Below are 15,160 nucleotides of genomic sequence, written 5' to 3' on the forward strand. Positions count from 1 at the left end.
GTTAATGTTGTAAATGACTATTGTAGCTGGAAACGGCAGATTGTTTAATGAATATCTACATAGGCGTACAGAGGCCCATTATCAGCAACCATCACTCCTGTGTTCCAATGGCACGTTGTGTTAGCAAATCTAAGTTTATCATTTTAAAAGGCTAGTTGATCATTAGAAAACCCTTTTGCAATTATGTTAGCACAGCTGAAAACTGTTGTCCTGATTAAAGAAGCAATAAAACTGGCCTTCTGTAGACTAGTTGTGTATCTGGAGCCGCAGCATTTGTTTGATTACAGGCTCAAAATGGCTAGACGCCTCACAAGTCCTCAACTGGCAGCTTAATCAAATAGTACCCGCAAAACACCAGTCTCAACGTCAACAAAGAAGAGGCGACTCCGGGATGCTGGCCTTCTAGGCAGAGATCCTCTGTCCTGTGTCTGTGTTCGTTTGCCCATCTTAATCTTTTATTTTTATTGGCCAGTCTGAGATATGGCTTTTTCTTTGCATCTCTGCCTAGAAGGACAGTAACCCAGAGTCGCCTCCTCACTGTTGACGTTGAGACTGGTGTTTTGCGGGTACTATTTAATGAAGCTGCCAGTTGAACTTGTGAGGCGTCTGTTTCTCAAACTAGACACTCTAATGTACTTGTCCTCTTGCTCAGTTGTGCACCGGGGCCTCCCACTCTTTCTATTCTGGTTAGAGACAGTTTGCGTTGTTCTGTGAAAGGAGTAGTACACAGCGTTGTACGAGATCTTCAGTTTCTTGGCAATTTCTCGCATGGAATAACCTTCATTTCTCAGAAAAATAATAGACTGACGAGTTTCAGAAGAAAGTACTTTGTTTCTGGTCATTTTGAGCCTGTAATCGAACCCACAAATGCTGATGCTCCAGATACTCAACTAGTCTAAAGAAGGCCAGTTTTATTGCTTCTTTAATAATGCACAACAGTTTTCAGCTGTGCTAACATAATTGCAAAAGGGTTTTCTAATGAAAATGTTTTCTAATTTAGCCTTTTAAAATGATAAACTTGGATTAGCTAACACAACGTGCCATTGGAACACAGGAGTGATGGTTGCTGATAATGGGCCTCTGTACGCCTATGTAGATATTCCATAAAGAAATCTGCCGTTTCCAGGTACAATAGTCATTTACAACATTAACAATGTTTACACAGTATTTCTGATCAATTTCACGTTATTTTAATGGACAAAAAAATTGCTTTTCTTTCAAAAACAAGGACATTTCTAAGTGACCCCAAACTTTTGAAAGGTAGTGTATATACAGTATACACAACTTTGCGTTATTAGATGGGTATAGGGACAATGACCAATGTAGCCTAATTGGTTGTGCTCTGAGGTGAGCCCCGGCGTGGTGCTCCTGTTATCCTGACTGTCCACTCCGGTGATGCTGAAATTGTCCGTGCATCTAATGTTATCCTTTCATCGCGCTGACTGGCAGTAGCCTGGTGTGTTGTTTTAATGAGCACATCTTGGGCAGTCTTCGTGGGACTTGTCTTTAAGTTCGCATGCTTTCTTGTGTGCAAAATTACAGTTGTTGTGTATATGTCTGCATTTCAGATAGGCCTACATTTTTTATAAATGTTGTATGTAGGACCAATAACGTGTATTGCCTACTAAAAGAAGTATGCAAACTTTCACTCTGATATCATAAATTTGCATTACATAGTCATTGTGGGATAGGCCACTGTAAAAGTCAATATTATGAAAATGACACAGCCTAATTTTTCACCCCCTCCTTGCTCTCTTGCTATAGCCTGTGTGTGTTGGTTTTGTGGTTTTGTATATGCATTTTTGTTCGTTTGACATTTGGCAATGTGAATCGGACCGGACCAAATGAAGAACTATAGGAAAAAAACTTGTGTTAAAACGCCCTTACATACTACCCTGTGGAAATGTGCCCATACGAGTCTTATAGCTAGCAGCCATTTGCCTAACCAAGACTGCATCCAAAATGGCACCCTATTTCCTGTGTAGTAGTGCACTACTTAGGGAATAGGAAGCCATTTCAAACACATATCTTGAAACAGAAATCTTTCCCAGGGCGCGTCCGAAATGGTATTGTAATCTGTATAGTAATCTGTATACTAATGCACTACTTCAAATGCAGCCCTATAACCCCCCACCACCCAACCCATCCATCCTACCTCACTGTTCCTCACCGTGGTGGCAGTCATCTCCTTTCGGCGGTCGGGGATCTCTGACTTGTTGGGGTTATTGGCACTGCTGACCATGGGACTGGAGGGTGGCAGCGAGCGACTGCCCATCACGCTGCAGCTGGCCTTACGCGGGGGCATGCGCCCCTCCCGCAGCTCCCGGTCACCTGTGCTGGTGGGGCTCCGCTTGGGGTGCATGACCGGCATGGAGGGCCCGCCTGAGGGGGGAACACACATGTTAACACTGGCACACAGACAGATACACACACATGCACACACTCACAGACACTTAGTCAGTGGACAGGAGCTGAGGATATGGGTAGGATGACCACATGTCCTGGATTGTGCAGGACAGTTCCACATTTTGTCCCGTAACCAAACAAACATGTCCCGCATTTTATAAATTCAAACACCACATTTTTTTTCTCCCATATTTAAGTCAGACATTTCTTTTCTCCAAATCAAATAAAATTTGTATTACAGTTAAATTCTTGCTTACTTTCGTACTTACAAGCCCCTAACCAACAATGCAATTTTAAGAAAAATAAGTGTTAAGTAAAAAATAGATAAGTAAAAAATAAAACTAACAAGTAATTAAAGAGCAGCAGTAAAATAACAGTAGTGAGACTATATACAAAGGGTACCAGTAAAGAGTCAATGTGCGGGGGCACAGGTTAGTCGAGGTAATTGAGGTAATACAGTTGAAGTCGGAAGTTTACATACACCTTAGCCAAATACATTTAAACTCAGTTTTTCACAATTCCTGACATTTAATCCTAGTAAAAATTCCCTGTCTGAGGTCAGTTAGGATCACCACTTTATTTTAAGAACGTGAAATGTCAGAATAAAAGTAGAGAGAATTATTTATTTCAGCTTTTATTTCATTCATCACATTCCCAGTGGGTCAGAAGTTTACATACACTCAATTAGTATTTGGTAGCATTGCCTTTAAATTGTTTTACTTGGGTCAAACGTTTCAGGTACCCTTCCACAAGCTTCCCACAATAAGTTGGGTGAATTTTGGCCCATTCCTCCTGACAGAGCTGGTGTAACTGAGACAGGTTTGTAGGCCTCCTTGCTCGCACACGCTTTTTCAGTTCTGCCCACACATTTTCTATGGGATTGAGGTCAGGGCTTTGTGATGGCCACTCCAATACCTTTACTTTATTGACCTTAAGCCATTTTGCCACAACTTTAGAAGTATGCTTGGGGTCATTATCCATTTGGAAGACCCATTTGCGACCATGCTTTAACTTCCTGACTGATGTCTTGAGATGTTGCTTCAATATATCCACATAATTCTCCTTCCTCATGATGCCATCTATTTTGTGAAGTGCACCAGTCCCTCCTGCAGCAAAGCACCCCCACAACATGATGCTGCCACCCTCGTGCTTCACGGTTGGGATGGTGTTCTTTGGCTTGCAAGCCTCCCCCTTTTTCCTCCAAACATAACGATGGTCATTATGGCCAAACAGTTCTATTTTTGTTTCATCAGACCAGAGGACATTTCTCCAAAAAGTACGATCTTTGTCCCCATGTGCAGTTATAAACCGTAGTCTGGCTTTTTTATGGCGGTTTTGGAGCAGTGGCTTCTTCCTTGCTGAGCAATATAGGACTCGTTTTACTGTGGATATAGATACCTTTGTACCTGTTTCCTCCAGCATCTTCACAAGGTCTTTTGCTGTGGTTCTGGGATTGATTTGCACTTTTCGCACCGAAGTACGTTCATCTCTAGGAGACAGAACTCCTAACTGAGTGGTATGATGGCTGCGTGGTCCCATGGTGTTTATACTTGCGTGCTATTGTTTGTACAGATTAACGTGGTACCTTCAGGCGTTTGGAAATTGCTCCCAAGGGTGAACCAGACTTGTGGAGGTGTAAAAAAAAATTCTGAGGTCTTGGCTGATTTCTTTTGATTTTCCCATGATGTCAAGCAAAGAGGCACTAAGTTTAAAGGTAGGCCTTGAAATACATCCACAGGTACACCTCCAATTGACTCAAATGATGTCTATTAGCCTATCAGAAGCTTCTAAAGCCATGACCTCGTTTTCTGGAATTTTCCAAGCTGTTTAAAGGCACAGTCAACTTAGTGTACGTAAACTTCTGACCCACTGGAATTGTGATACAGTGAGTTATAAGTGAAATAATCTGTCGGTAAACAATTGTTGGAAAAATTACTTGTGTCATGCACAAAGTAGATGTCCTAATCGACTTGCCAAAACTATAGTTTTTCAACATTCTGATGATACATATATTTTAAGCTCAACGTGACTGCAATTCCAACCTGTCTCTTGTTGTCACGCAATCACGTTGAGCTTAAAATATATTTATCATAAGAATGTGGTACTGGTGATGTTAAACACTTCTCCAATCGCTGTTGAGATCTGATATTCTGCGCAGCGCAAACAAGATTTCAACCAATCACATTTCTCAAAATCTTTCAACTAAATTCCAGCTAATCTTGGAGAGGACAGTTAGGCCTAACTACTTACAAAAGTGTGCTTCTGACGAAGTGCTACAAATGTAAGTAAATAACCGTATTAGACTGAAAGATAAGGTAATTTCGTCAAACGTGTGAAGCACTCCATACTCATTAGCTGTTCATTCAACATATTTACTAATTCACTCAATCACATTTTAAAAGTCTCCCTTCCTAACTGATTAACATTCCCCGAGACTAACCAGAAATGTTTCCTTGGCCACATATTCCCAGTTTTCATAAAACAGCCACATGTGGTCTCTCATTTCTGCATCACCAAATTTTGAGTGCTGCAAAAGAATAGGGTACATTAGGTGCGCTTCAATGACCTCAATGAACAGCGGGAGCAGGGGTGTAGTGCAGCCACAGAGCACCTGAGCAACCACTCTGCCACTTCTGACAATGGTGATAGTTTAGTAAAGTTAGATCAAAGCTGAATATGATGTCTTGGAAGATCACATAATGATGAATTGGTATTCTACATAACAGAACCAAATATAATAGAATAGTATAACATTTTATGATTGGATAGCAGAATAGTAAATAAAATGATAGAATGTGGCCAAAACACAACAGCATGTGCCACTAGACAGAATGTGCTTTGATTGAAACTAAATACAGGAAGTCTATATTGTTTAACACCATCTGCTCTAATATGCTCACGGTAATTCAAGAAGAACTAAATGCATATTCCCAGCACAGAAAATATTCCCAGCACAGAAAAAAAAAATGTATGAAATGAAATGTATGCATTCACTACTGTAAGTCGCTCTGGATAAGAGCGTCTGCTAAATGACTAAAATGTAAAATGTAAAATGTAAACTAATTGAGATCAAATAATTGGCATGCAGATGCAGTTTGGACATTTCACCGTATAACGTGAAGAATTATCATTCACGATTGACAATGATGATGTCATGGCCTATTTTGAAATGAGGTATGCCTAACTTGGTGTTTGAGGGTATTACAAATAGAACATTTTCTTGTGACAATATGAGGTCAGATGTTGCAATTGGAGGATGCATTTTATATAATGATATTCAATAGGCTATCTGTTGGTAGAAACTGAGAAATTATGATGTTATTTACATTTGTATTGCGCTCCGGCACCTAAACAATGTCCACTACACCATGAGCAAAATTAGGATTTCTGTGTTTGTGAGGGGGGGATATGAGATGGTGAGGGAAGGTACAGTAGAATCTAAAGTAGAAAGTAAACAAGAGGGTACAGTAGAAGGTGCAGCAGAATGCACAGTTGAACACTCACAGAAGTCACTGTGCCGCCGCTGCCTGTGATAGGTGGAAGCGCTACGCTGGGTCTTGCTGTGCGAGGAGGATGAAGAGGAGGAAGAGGAGCCTGCAGTGGCCAAGGATTGCTTGTTGGTCCCGTTGGTGATGGGGCTGGGGCTGGGCCGGACCCGTGCCAGGGACAGGGTACTGGCCGAACGAGACTCGCCACCATCCTGTTACCAAGACAACCACAGCACGGGTGTTAACCAGCTGCATGGACTAAATGTGGAGCCACCAAGAGCACTGTGGCTTTCCGTGTACCGATATGTTGTTTGACATTAACATAATACGCCTATATAAATATCAAAATACCTCCATTGTTTGTCTACATAATTCTTCGTCAAATAAGCATTTTAGTATGTCCTTACAAAAATTCATATTCTTACCTAAATCCAGTATACATACTGATTACTAGGGCTGCAGTGTTTTTCTGTGTAACAGCACATTGATATCTTGTGCTGCCCTCTGGTGGCCAGGCCCAGACTGCTCACCTCATTCTTGAGGCCCAGCAATAGGTAGGTAGCGGTGACCTCATTGTACTTCTGGTTGAGCAGAGCGTCCTTGATCTCCTCGGGAGTAAAGCCCATCCCCACCATCACCTCTGAAGACCACAAATAAGGGGAGATGGAGAAAAAGTAGGTGGCCATTTTGGAAATCATTTTAAGTTAAAGTTAATTTTAAGCTAACATTTCATGAACAGATATTAACTGAAAGGATACTGTATCTGAAATGTGTTTCATAAGAATGCCAAAAGGCATGAAGTGACCTGGCTAAATAAGCCACCAGAGCCAAAATGGAAGAGTAACACATTGCCTTTAGTGCCGAAATGGTGGATAGCAACGCAGTGGCCTGGACATAGCTGGCTCACCTATGCGAGCGGCGTCACTGTAGTCCTCAACAGGCTCTATATGGGGCTTCAAGGAATCCTCATCATACCCTGCGTTTATCCACTTGTCCTTCATGACTTGCTGTGGAGATCACAACAAGATTCCATGTTAGAGAGTAGCTAAAGTTGGAAATCCTGTGTGTGTGTGTGTGTGTTAGAGTTTTGGGGATGTAGATGAAATTCATGTTATGGTGGTTTGTAAGGCTGGTGGCGATACCAGTACCGCAATACTCGTTAGTATTGTGGCAAGGAAACAAAACACGAAGTGGATTTAAATTCTTAAGGAAAACCACCCTAATGTTGGAAAAAACATTATGTTGTCATCCAGAGACACATGTATTTATTTTCCAAGCTATAGCACGCAATATTTAACATACAGGAGGTTTTTAAAGGACCAAAGAGTTTGGTCTGCTTTGTGTAAAAAATGTTGCCATGGAAAAAATATTGCGATACTGGTATGGTCCTGGCCCTAGTGGTTTGGGGCTTTATTACATGTTGGGGTATTAGTGTGTGACAGGTGCACTGCTGTTATACCCTTTTTACACTACTGAGCCAAACCAAACCAAGCCAAGCTGTACTGGGCTGGAATAGTTACACATCCACTATAATTGCTGAAACTATGCAAGAAAGGACAATGTGAAAAGACAATATCCAAGCCAGCACAATACAGTTTGGGTTGGTCCTATAGTGTGAATCAGGCATGTGTGGTTGTTTCTCCTCACATCTAAGGTGCAGCGCTTGGTGGGATTGAGCACCAGGAACCGGCGTAGGATCCCCTCGCAGTCGGTGGACATGTAGAAGGGCACACGATACTTCCCTCTCAGGACGCGCTCACGCAGCTCCTGTGGGCAGTGACAAACACACACACATACACAGAAGTTTTTAAGCACACACCGAACACACACACCAAACGCGGATTGTCAACCACAGACCAAAAACACATTGTCAAGCACACACCAAACTTGTTGTCAAGCACACCAAATACACAAGAAAACAGAAATAGTCAAACACACATCAAACAACCGGCCAACCCCGACACACACCAACACAGACATACAGTACAGTACAAATAAGACACCCATTGTACACTCAATGCACTCTGCACTCACTACAACACTATATCCTATGAAGCGTTCGGATTAGCAGCCACACAGCCACACACGTCGAAGGGCAGCGAGCTGCTGACCAGAGTGTACAGTTTGATTCCCAGACTACAGACATCCATCTCTAACCCCCCCCCCAACACCTCACCTCCCCCCACACACACACCTTGAGGTTCTGCCCATCGAAGGGCAGCGACCCTGACACCAGCGTGTACAGTATGACTCCCAGGCTCCAGACGTCCACCTCAGGCCCGTCGTACTTCTTCCCCTGGAACAGTTCCGGGGCAGCGTAGGGCGGGGAGCCACAGAACGTGTCCAGCTTGTTGCCCAGCGTGAACTCATTACTGAAGCCGAAGTCGGCGATCTTGATGTTGGCGTTAGAATCCAGCAGGAGGTTCTCGGCCTGGAGAAGGGATGGAGGGAAGAGAGGGAGGAGAGAGAGTAGAGGGAAAGAAGGATGGAGGAGGATGGAGGGGTAGAGGGATGCATGGAGCAGATGGTCGGAGGGACAGAGGGGGAGGGATGGAGGGATGGAGGTGGGGTGATGGAGAAGGAGAGCAGTCATCCAGGATTTATATAGATAGAGTAGTCCGGAAAGACTGGGAGAAGAAGTGACTCACACTGCGTCTGTCTGTGCTTATGTTCAGGGACATAATATCCAATAACAATCAGAAGACGTATCTATTTCCTCTACCCATTCCACATCTATAAATACATGTACTGTACATCCATAAACATTCACATCTATAAAATAGGAGGATGACTGACTGCAAGGTCACAACTTTTATGTTTAGGATTATAATAACAATTACAATCACAGATAATTTACACAGGACAAAAATATGAACGCAATATGTAAAGTGTTGGTCCCATGTTTCATGAACTGAAATAAAAGATCCCAGAAAGTTTCCATACACACGAAAAGCTTATTTCTCTCAAATTTTGTGCACAAATTTGTTTACATCCCTTTTAGTGAGCATTACTTATTTGCCAAGATAATCCATCCACCTGACAGGTCTGGCATATAAAAAAGCTTATTAAACAGCATGATCATTACACAAGTGCACCTTGTGCTGGGGAGAATAAAAGGCCACTCTAAAATGTGCAGTTTTGTCACACAACACAATGCCACAGATGTCTCAGGTTTTGAGGGAATGTGAAATTGGCATGCTGACTGCAGGAATGTCCACCAGAGCTGTTGCCAGATAATTCATGTTCATTTCTCTACCATAAAAGTTGTTTTAAAGAATTTGGCAGTACGTCCAATTGTGTGTGTAACCACGCCAGCCCAGGACTTCTGAGACCAGCCACCCGGACAGCTGATGAAACTGTGAGTTTGCACAACTGAAGAATCTCTGAACAAACTGTCAGAAACCGTATCAGGAAAGCTAATCTGTGTGCACGTCGTCCTCACCAGGGTCTTGAACTGACTGTAGGTCAGCGTTGTAACCAACTTCAGTGGGCAAATGCTCACCTTCCATGGCCAGTGGCACGCTGGAGAAGTGTGCTCTTCAGTGATGAATTCCGGTTTCAACTGTACAGGGCAGATGGCAGACGTCGTGTGGGCGAGCGGTTTGCTGATGTCAACGTTGTGAACCGAGTGCCCCATGGTGGCGGTGGGTTTATGGTATGGGCAGGCATAAGCTACGGACAAGACAATTGCATTTTCTCAATGTCAATTTGAATGCACAGAGATACCGTGACGAAATCATGAGGCCCATTGTCGTGCCATTCATCCGCCGCCATCACCTCATGTTTCAGCATGATAATGCAAGGCCCCATGACGCAAGGATTTGAACACAATTCCTGGAAGCTGAAAATGTCCCAGTTATTCCATGGCCTGCATACTCACCAGATATGTCACCCATTGAGCATGTTTGGGATGCTCTGGATCGACGTTTACAACAGCATGTTCCAGTTCCCACCAGTATCCAGCAAATTCGCACAGCCATTGAAGAGGAGTGGGACACGATTCCACAGGCCACAATCAACAGCCTGATCAACACTATGTGCTGTATGAGGCAAATGGTGTTCACACCAGATAGTGACTGGTTTTCTGATTCACGCCCCTCCTGTTTTTTTTAAGTATCTGTTTCCAACAGATGCATATCTGTATTCCCAGTCATGTGAAATCCATAGATGAGGGCCTAATGAATTTATTTAAATTGACTGATTTCCTTATATGAACTGTAACTTTGTAAAATCTGAAATAGTTGCATGTTGCGTTTATATTTTTGCTAAGTGTATATTTAATCAGCATTCTCACCTTCAGGTCTCGGTGGACAATGTTCTTCATGTGGCAGTAGTGGACAGCAGACACAATCTAGAGGGCAGAGAGACAGGTAATCAGACAGACAGACAAACAGACACACAAACATACATACAGACAGGCAGATTGACAGACACACAGACAGGCAGCTTTAGCAAGCAGCAAGCCAGCCAGCAAGCCAGACAAACAGACTAAAAAGACAGCTAGACAGCCAGAGAAACAGACAGACAGACAAGTGTGTGAGGCACTGTGGTCGTCATACCTGTCGAAATTTGGCTCTGGCTTCAATCTCCTTCATTCTACCATGAGATACGAGGTAGTCAAACACTTCACCTTAAAACAAAGAGAGTGGTCAACATGATGAGGGAAATACTGTATGTGTCAAAATATGTTTCAATGCATCATACTGTACACTCAATCTTCCTTAAACCCTTTCCTGGTTCCATAATGTACTCATATTGTGCTTGTAGAATCTGCAGTATTTTCAACCATCATTAACAGTTAAACTAATATCTTTCCAGTAGCTAATATCAAAGGCCTAACACTAATGTTATAGTGACAGAGACTGTGGGGCTGTGGCCTGCTTCCTCCCAGATTTTATCCTAATGACATTTCAGCTGGTAGAAATATTCTCCCTGGCCACTAAACCCTGTCATTAGCTATAAGCCTATTACCGAAATCCCCCCCTACATTTACAATATCATTTCGTAGAACACCAAACGTAAAATACGCAACATTAGGTTATGTTTACTTACACATACAGTAGTACGAACTGTACAACCGTTGTGTTCGGTTATGGTTTTGAGTCATCTCCATTGGTTTATTTATACTTTTCTCCCCTGTCAATCAAACACAAGCTAATCCACCATTACGGAGACACAGTAGCTAGGTCTATTGAAACAGACAGGAAGGCAGATGCACCCACCTCCACTGGCATACTCCATGATTAGGTAAAGGGTCTTATCAGTCTCAATCACCTCGAACAGCTGCACTGTAATGCACAAACAAAATCAGATAAAAAAATAAAATAAAATAAAAAATCCCCATTCATTATTATTTTTTATTTTTTTAAACACAAATCTCTGTCTGATAAATCCAGCGGGGCATGAAAACGGTCTAGTCTAATGCCATGTGTTTTTTTATTTTTTATCACATTTCAGCTTTAGAAAATCCTGTTCCCCTCGCCAACCCAACTCTGGGCCCTCCTTCCCCGCGTCTAGCTAGCAACTGTATGTGCTAGTAGTGTAGTCTATTCAACACATACAGTGAGAGGCCTGCTGTCTGGGTGGATGAGACAGGAGTGGACCAACCATTTAGACTACACACAATACTATCACTATGCTATGCTATCTTACGCTATACTAAGCTATGCTATGCTATCTTATGCTATACTAAACTATGCTATGCTATCTTATGCTATACTAAGCTATGCTATCTTACGCTATACTAAGCTATGCTATGCTATCTTATGCTATACTAAGCTATGCTATGCTATCTTACGCTATACTAAACTATGCTATGCTATCTTATGCTATACTAAGCTATGCTATCTTATGCTATACTAAGCTATGCTATGCTATCTTACGCTATACCAAGCTATGCTATGCTATCTTATGCTATACTAAGCTATGCTATGCTATACTAACTATACACAAACAACATGGACTAGTACATTGACTGCGGACTAAAAGTACATTTAAGCCATGGCCACAATATAAGTATACAGCACTGTAGTTGCCTACATATAGACATAGTGTGATCATGTGAAAGACAGACACACAGCATAAACACCAGCACAAATGCATAGGATGGTGTTACAGTTCAGTACATACTAGCACAAAAGCTTGATAGAAATATAGAATAGATACAACACAGCATGTATCAACATAAACAACCACCACCACACACACACACACACACACACACACACACACACACACACACACACACACACACACACACACACACACACACACACACACACACACACACACACACACACACACACACACACACGCACACACTTAATGCAGGCCCTTACCTATGTTTGGGTGATTTAAACCTTTCATTATCCGAACCTCTCGAAAAAGCTGCGAAAGGCAGAAGGATTTTTGTTAGAAGTGAATAGAATACAAATAATATATATAGAACATATTCATATGGGGTCTTCAACTGAGAGTAAATGTTACAGCAATGTGTACCATGTGTTTTTTCAAAATGTTATGCATTTTCAATTCAAACTGCTGTAAGGCTTACACTTACAGTATTGGAGGAAATCAGTTCAAATGCATTGTCATAAAGAAGGATATTTAATTTGAACCATCTATCTGGCTCATCTGGTTCACAATATATATAAGCTCCTAGCTTTGGGACACAGCATCGGGAGTCTGTGTATTGGTTGGACTCCCTGAGTTGTGCATCGTTCTGGTGGTTGGCGACGGAAAATAACCATACCACAATATAGCCGGCTTCACCAAAAAAGTTTCAACGTTTCCTGTCAACAAAAGCATATGTATAATCTGTAGCAACTCTACGTTAAGTGAAATGTGTCCCTTGATATCAAAATAAACATTTTAATCCAACTTTTGTCCAAACCGCACCATATTCCTGCTGTCTTAACAGTGGTAGATTGTGGTAGGAAGTCTCGCATGAAGTGCGTGGTCTAACGTCAGCCACGTGTATAATTTTGCAGGAATATGGTGGGGTTCAAGTCAGACTCAGAAAAAAGATAGTATGATAAGCTTTTATATCCTCTTTCTTCATTCCTCCCCCTCTTTCTATATGTCTCTCTCTCCCGCCGTTTCCTCCTTCATTCAATCCCTTATTTTCTCAGTCTAAAGACTCCGGCACTGCCCAACGTCACTGTTGCCATAGCGACCCGGGTATTAAGACTAGGCCCTTCCTCGCTTCTCCAGCTGTGCCAGAGGGAATTATGGGATACGATGATGCCGCCCCCCGATGTCTTGCCGTCGTCGTCCAGAAATCCCATAATTCCACAGACCAAACATGCCCCAGCACATTCGCTATCACAAACGCCTATCTGACCTACTGTCACTGATATACCATTAATACAGTATATAGAGTACAGATGCATTTGATTGTCAGTTGTATAATTGTGAGGCTTATTAGTGCAAGTACTTAAAATTGACACAGTTCTGACCACCTCTAGATTGCATTAACACTACCCAACGCCTCACTCTCTCACCAAACTCTCTCCTCTGTCTCTTTACCTCCCCCAACTCTCTCTTTCCCTCTACCCCTTCCTTCTTTATGCATAACAGACCAGATTATGCTAATATGGGCTCTTTCATGTCTTCTGTATTGAGGATTTTCTCTAGCCACGGGTATGTAAAGCAGCATGTTATCAACGCCAATTGTAGAGCGTTCTCTCGTTGCTAGCCAATCCCGGACCACTCTCATCAATCTAGGCCAAATCTGATAGATAGTTGGTGTTGTCTCTGACAATGGCCCAATCGCAATGTTTGGTCTCAAGCAGCCATCCAATCAGACTCCTCTCTTGCACCGCTGCCCAATAGAAGATAAGCGAGAGAATTTAGGTGGACCTATCAAGGAAGGGCATAGGCATAAGATCACAGATCTTGGTAAGACATGTCATCCAGGCAAGAACAGTGCTATCTCAAGGGAAAGACAAAGTAGCCATGCATTAGAACCAACACAGTGGCCATCAGAAAGATGATGAATTTGAATCATCCTATATATCTTCAAATAAATACCAGGTACAATAGATCAAAAATAAATGTAAATTACATACATAACATAATACAGTTCTCATCTATGGACAGTGAAGATAGAATTAGAATTTGGGCTTTATACTCTAGCATTTTGGATTTGAAATCAAATTTAGAGGAGACAGTACAGAATGTCACTTTTTATTTGAGGGTATTTTTCTGTATCTCCCTCCCTCTCTCTCTCGTTCTCTACCGCACCAGCTGTCTCGACCTCTGAATGCTCGGCTATGAAAAGCCAACTGACATTTCCTCCTGAGGTGCTGACCTGTTGCACCCTCTACAACCACTGTGATTATTTTTTGACCCCGCTCGTCATCTATGAACGTTTGAACATCTTGAAGAATGATCTGGCCTTAATGGCCATGTACTCTCATAATATCCACCGGGAACAAGGCCACCCCTCAGAGAGTGGTTCTTCTCTAGGTTTCTTCCTAGGTTCCTGCCTTCTAGGGAGTTTTTCCTAGCCACCATGCTTCTACATTCTGTTAAAATTGCGCCGACAGATAGGGTTGCTGTGCTTCTAGCTCTCAGGAAACTTTGCAGTGTTTTTTTATGTGTTATTTCTTACATTATTACATCCGGGAAGAACTTTTGGATATATTGACTGGTGGTAACCAGCATTGCCAACATTACGACCAGGAATACGACTTTCCAGAATCAGATCCTTTGTTTGTACCCCACAGGGCAATTGAACTGATTCCAGAGGCTGATCCAAAACACTGCCGGCGGAGGAGAGGTACTCGGAGTGGACTTCTAGTCCGACACAGGAGGCGCGCACACCACCCATCGCTTCCGAGTATATTACTCGCTAAAGTTGAGTCCGTACAGCCAGTTAGGTTCTCAGTTCATTGCGCAGACAGGAATAAATATCTCTCTGGGAAGAAGAAGGGCAGGGGTGTATGTTTCATGATTAACTACTCATGGTGTGATTGTGATAACATACAGCAGCCTTTGTTAAAGTATGGGTGGGTCACGGACCTGTTAATGGTGGGTCACGATGTGTCAGAGTAAATGTATAATTATTTAATTAATTACTGGAATTGATTTGGCCAAGTGCATCTGCGCTCTCTGTTCAGTGCGCTCTCTGCTTAGCATTTATTGTAGCTAGGGATTTAAGCAAAGTAAATTTGAGAAAAATGCTACCGAAGTTCCATCAACACATTGACTGTAGTTCTCGCGTTGCTAAAACACTCAACCACTACTACTCCAACTTGTGAGAT

The 15,160-nt window shown here is 42.4% G+C and overlaps 1 protein-coding gene across 7 annotated transcripts in view; it reads right to left on the bottom strand.

The window, feature by feature from the left end:
• LOC106603692 (MAP/microtubule affinity-regulating kinase 4) overlaps window positions 1-15,160 on the bottom strand; it is a 52,453-nt gene that overhangs the window by 18,034 nt on the left and 19,259 nt on the right. For 5 of the 7 annotated variants that reach the window (XM_014197678.3, XM_014197676.3, XM_014197682.3 and 2 more), the window contains exons 4-13: window positions 12,233-12,281; window positions 11,117-11,182; window positions 10,454-10,524; window positions 10,189-10,245; window positions 8,089-8,325; window positions 7,542-7,661; window positions 6,802-6,901; window positions 6,425-6,534; window positions 5,911-6,106; window positions 2,156-2,382 (exon numbers count right to left, since the gene is read on the bottom strand). In XM_014197678.3, coding sequence (XP_014053153.1) covers window positions 2,156-2,382; window positions 5,911-6,106; window positions 6,425-6,534; window positions 6,802-6,901; window positions 7,542-7,661; window positions 8,089-8,325; window positions 10,189-10,245; window positions 10,454-10,524; window positions 11,117-11,182; window positions 12,233-12,281 — 1,233 coding nt within the window. The remainder of the gene's footprint in view (window positions 1-2,155; window positions 2,383-5,910; window positions 6,107-6,424; window positions 6,535-6,801; window positions 6,902-7,541; window positions 7,662-8,088; window positions 8,326-10,188; window positions 10,246-10,453; window positions 10,525-11,116; window positions 11,183-12,232; window positions 12,282-15,160) is intronic. The other 2 variants (XM_014197677.3, XM_014197683.3) reach the window with 1 other exon arrangement.

The sequence above is a fragment of the Salmo salar genome, chromosome 04 (genome assembly GCF_965601325.2).
Source record: "Salmo salar chromosome 04, fSalSal1, whole genome shotgun sequence".
NCBI lineage: Eukaryota > Metazoa > Chordata > Actinopteri > Salmoniformes > Salmonidae > Salmo > Salmo salar.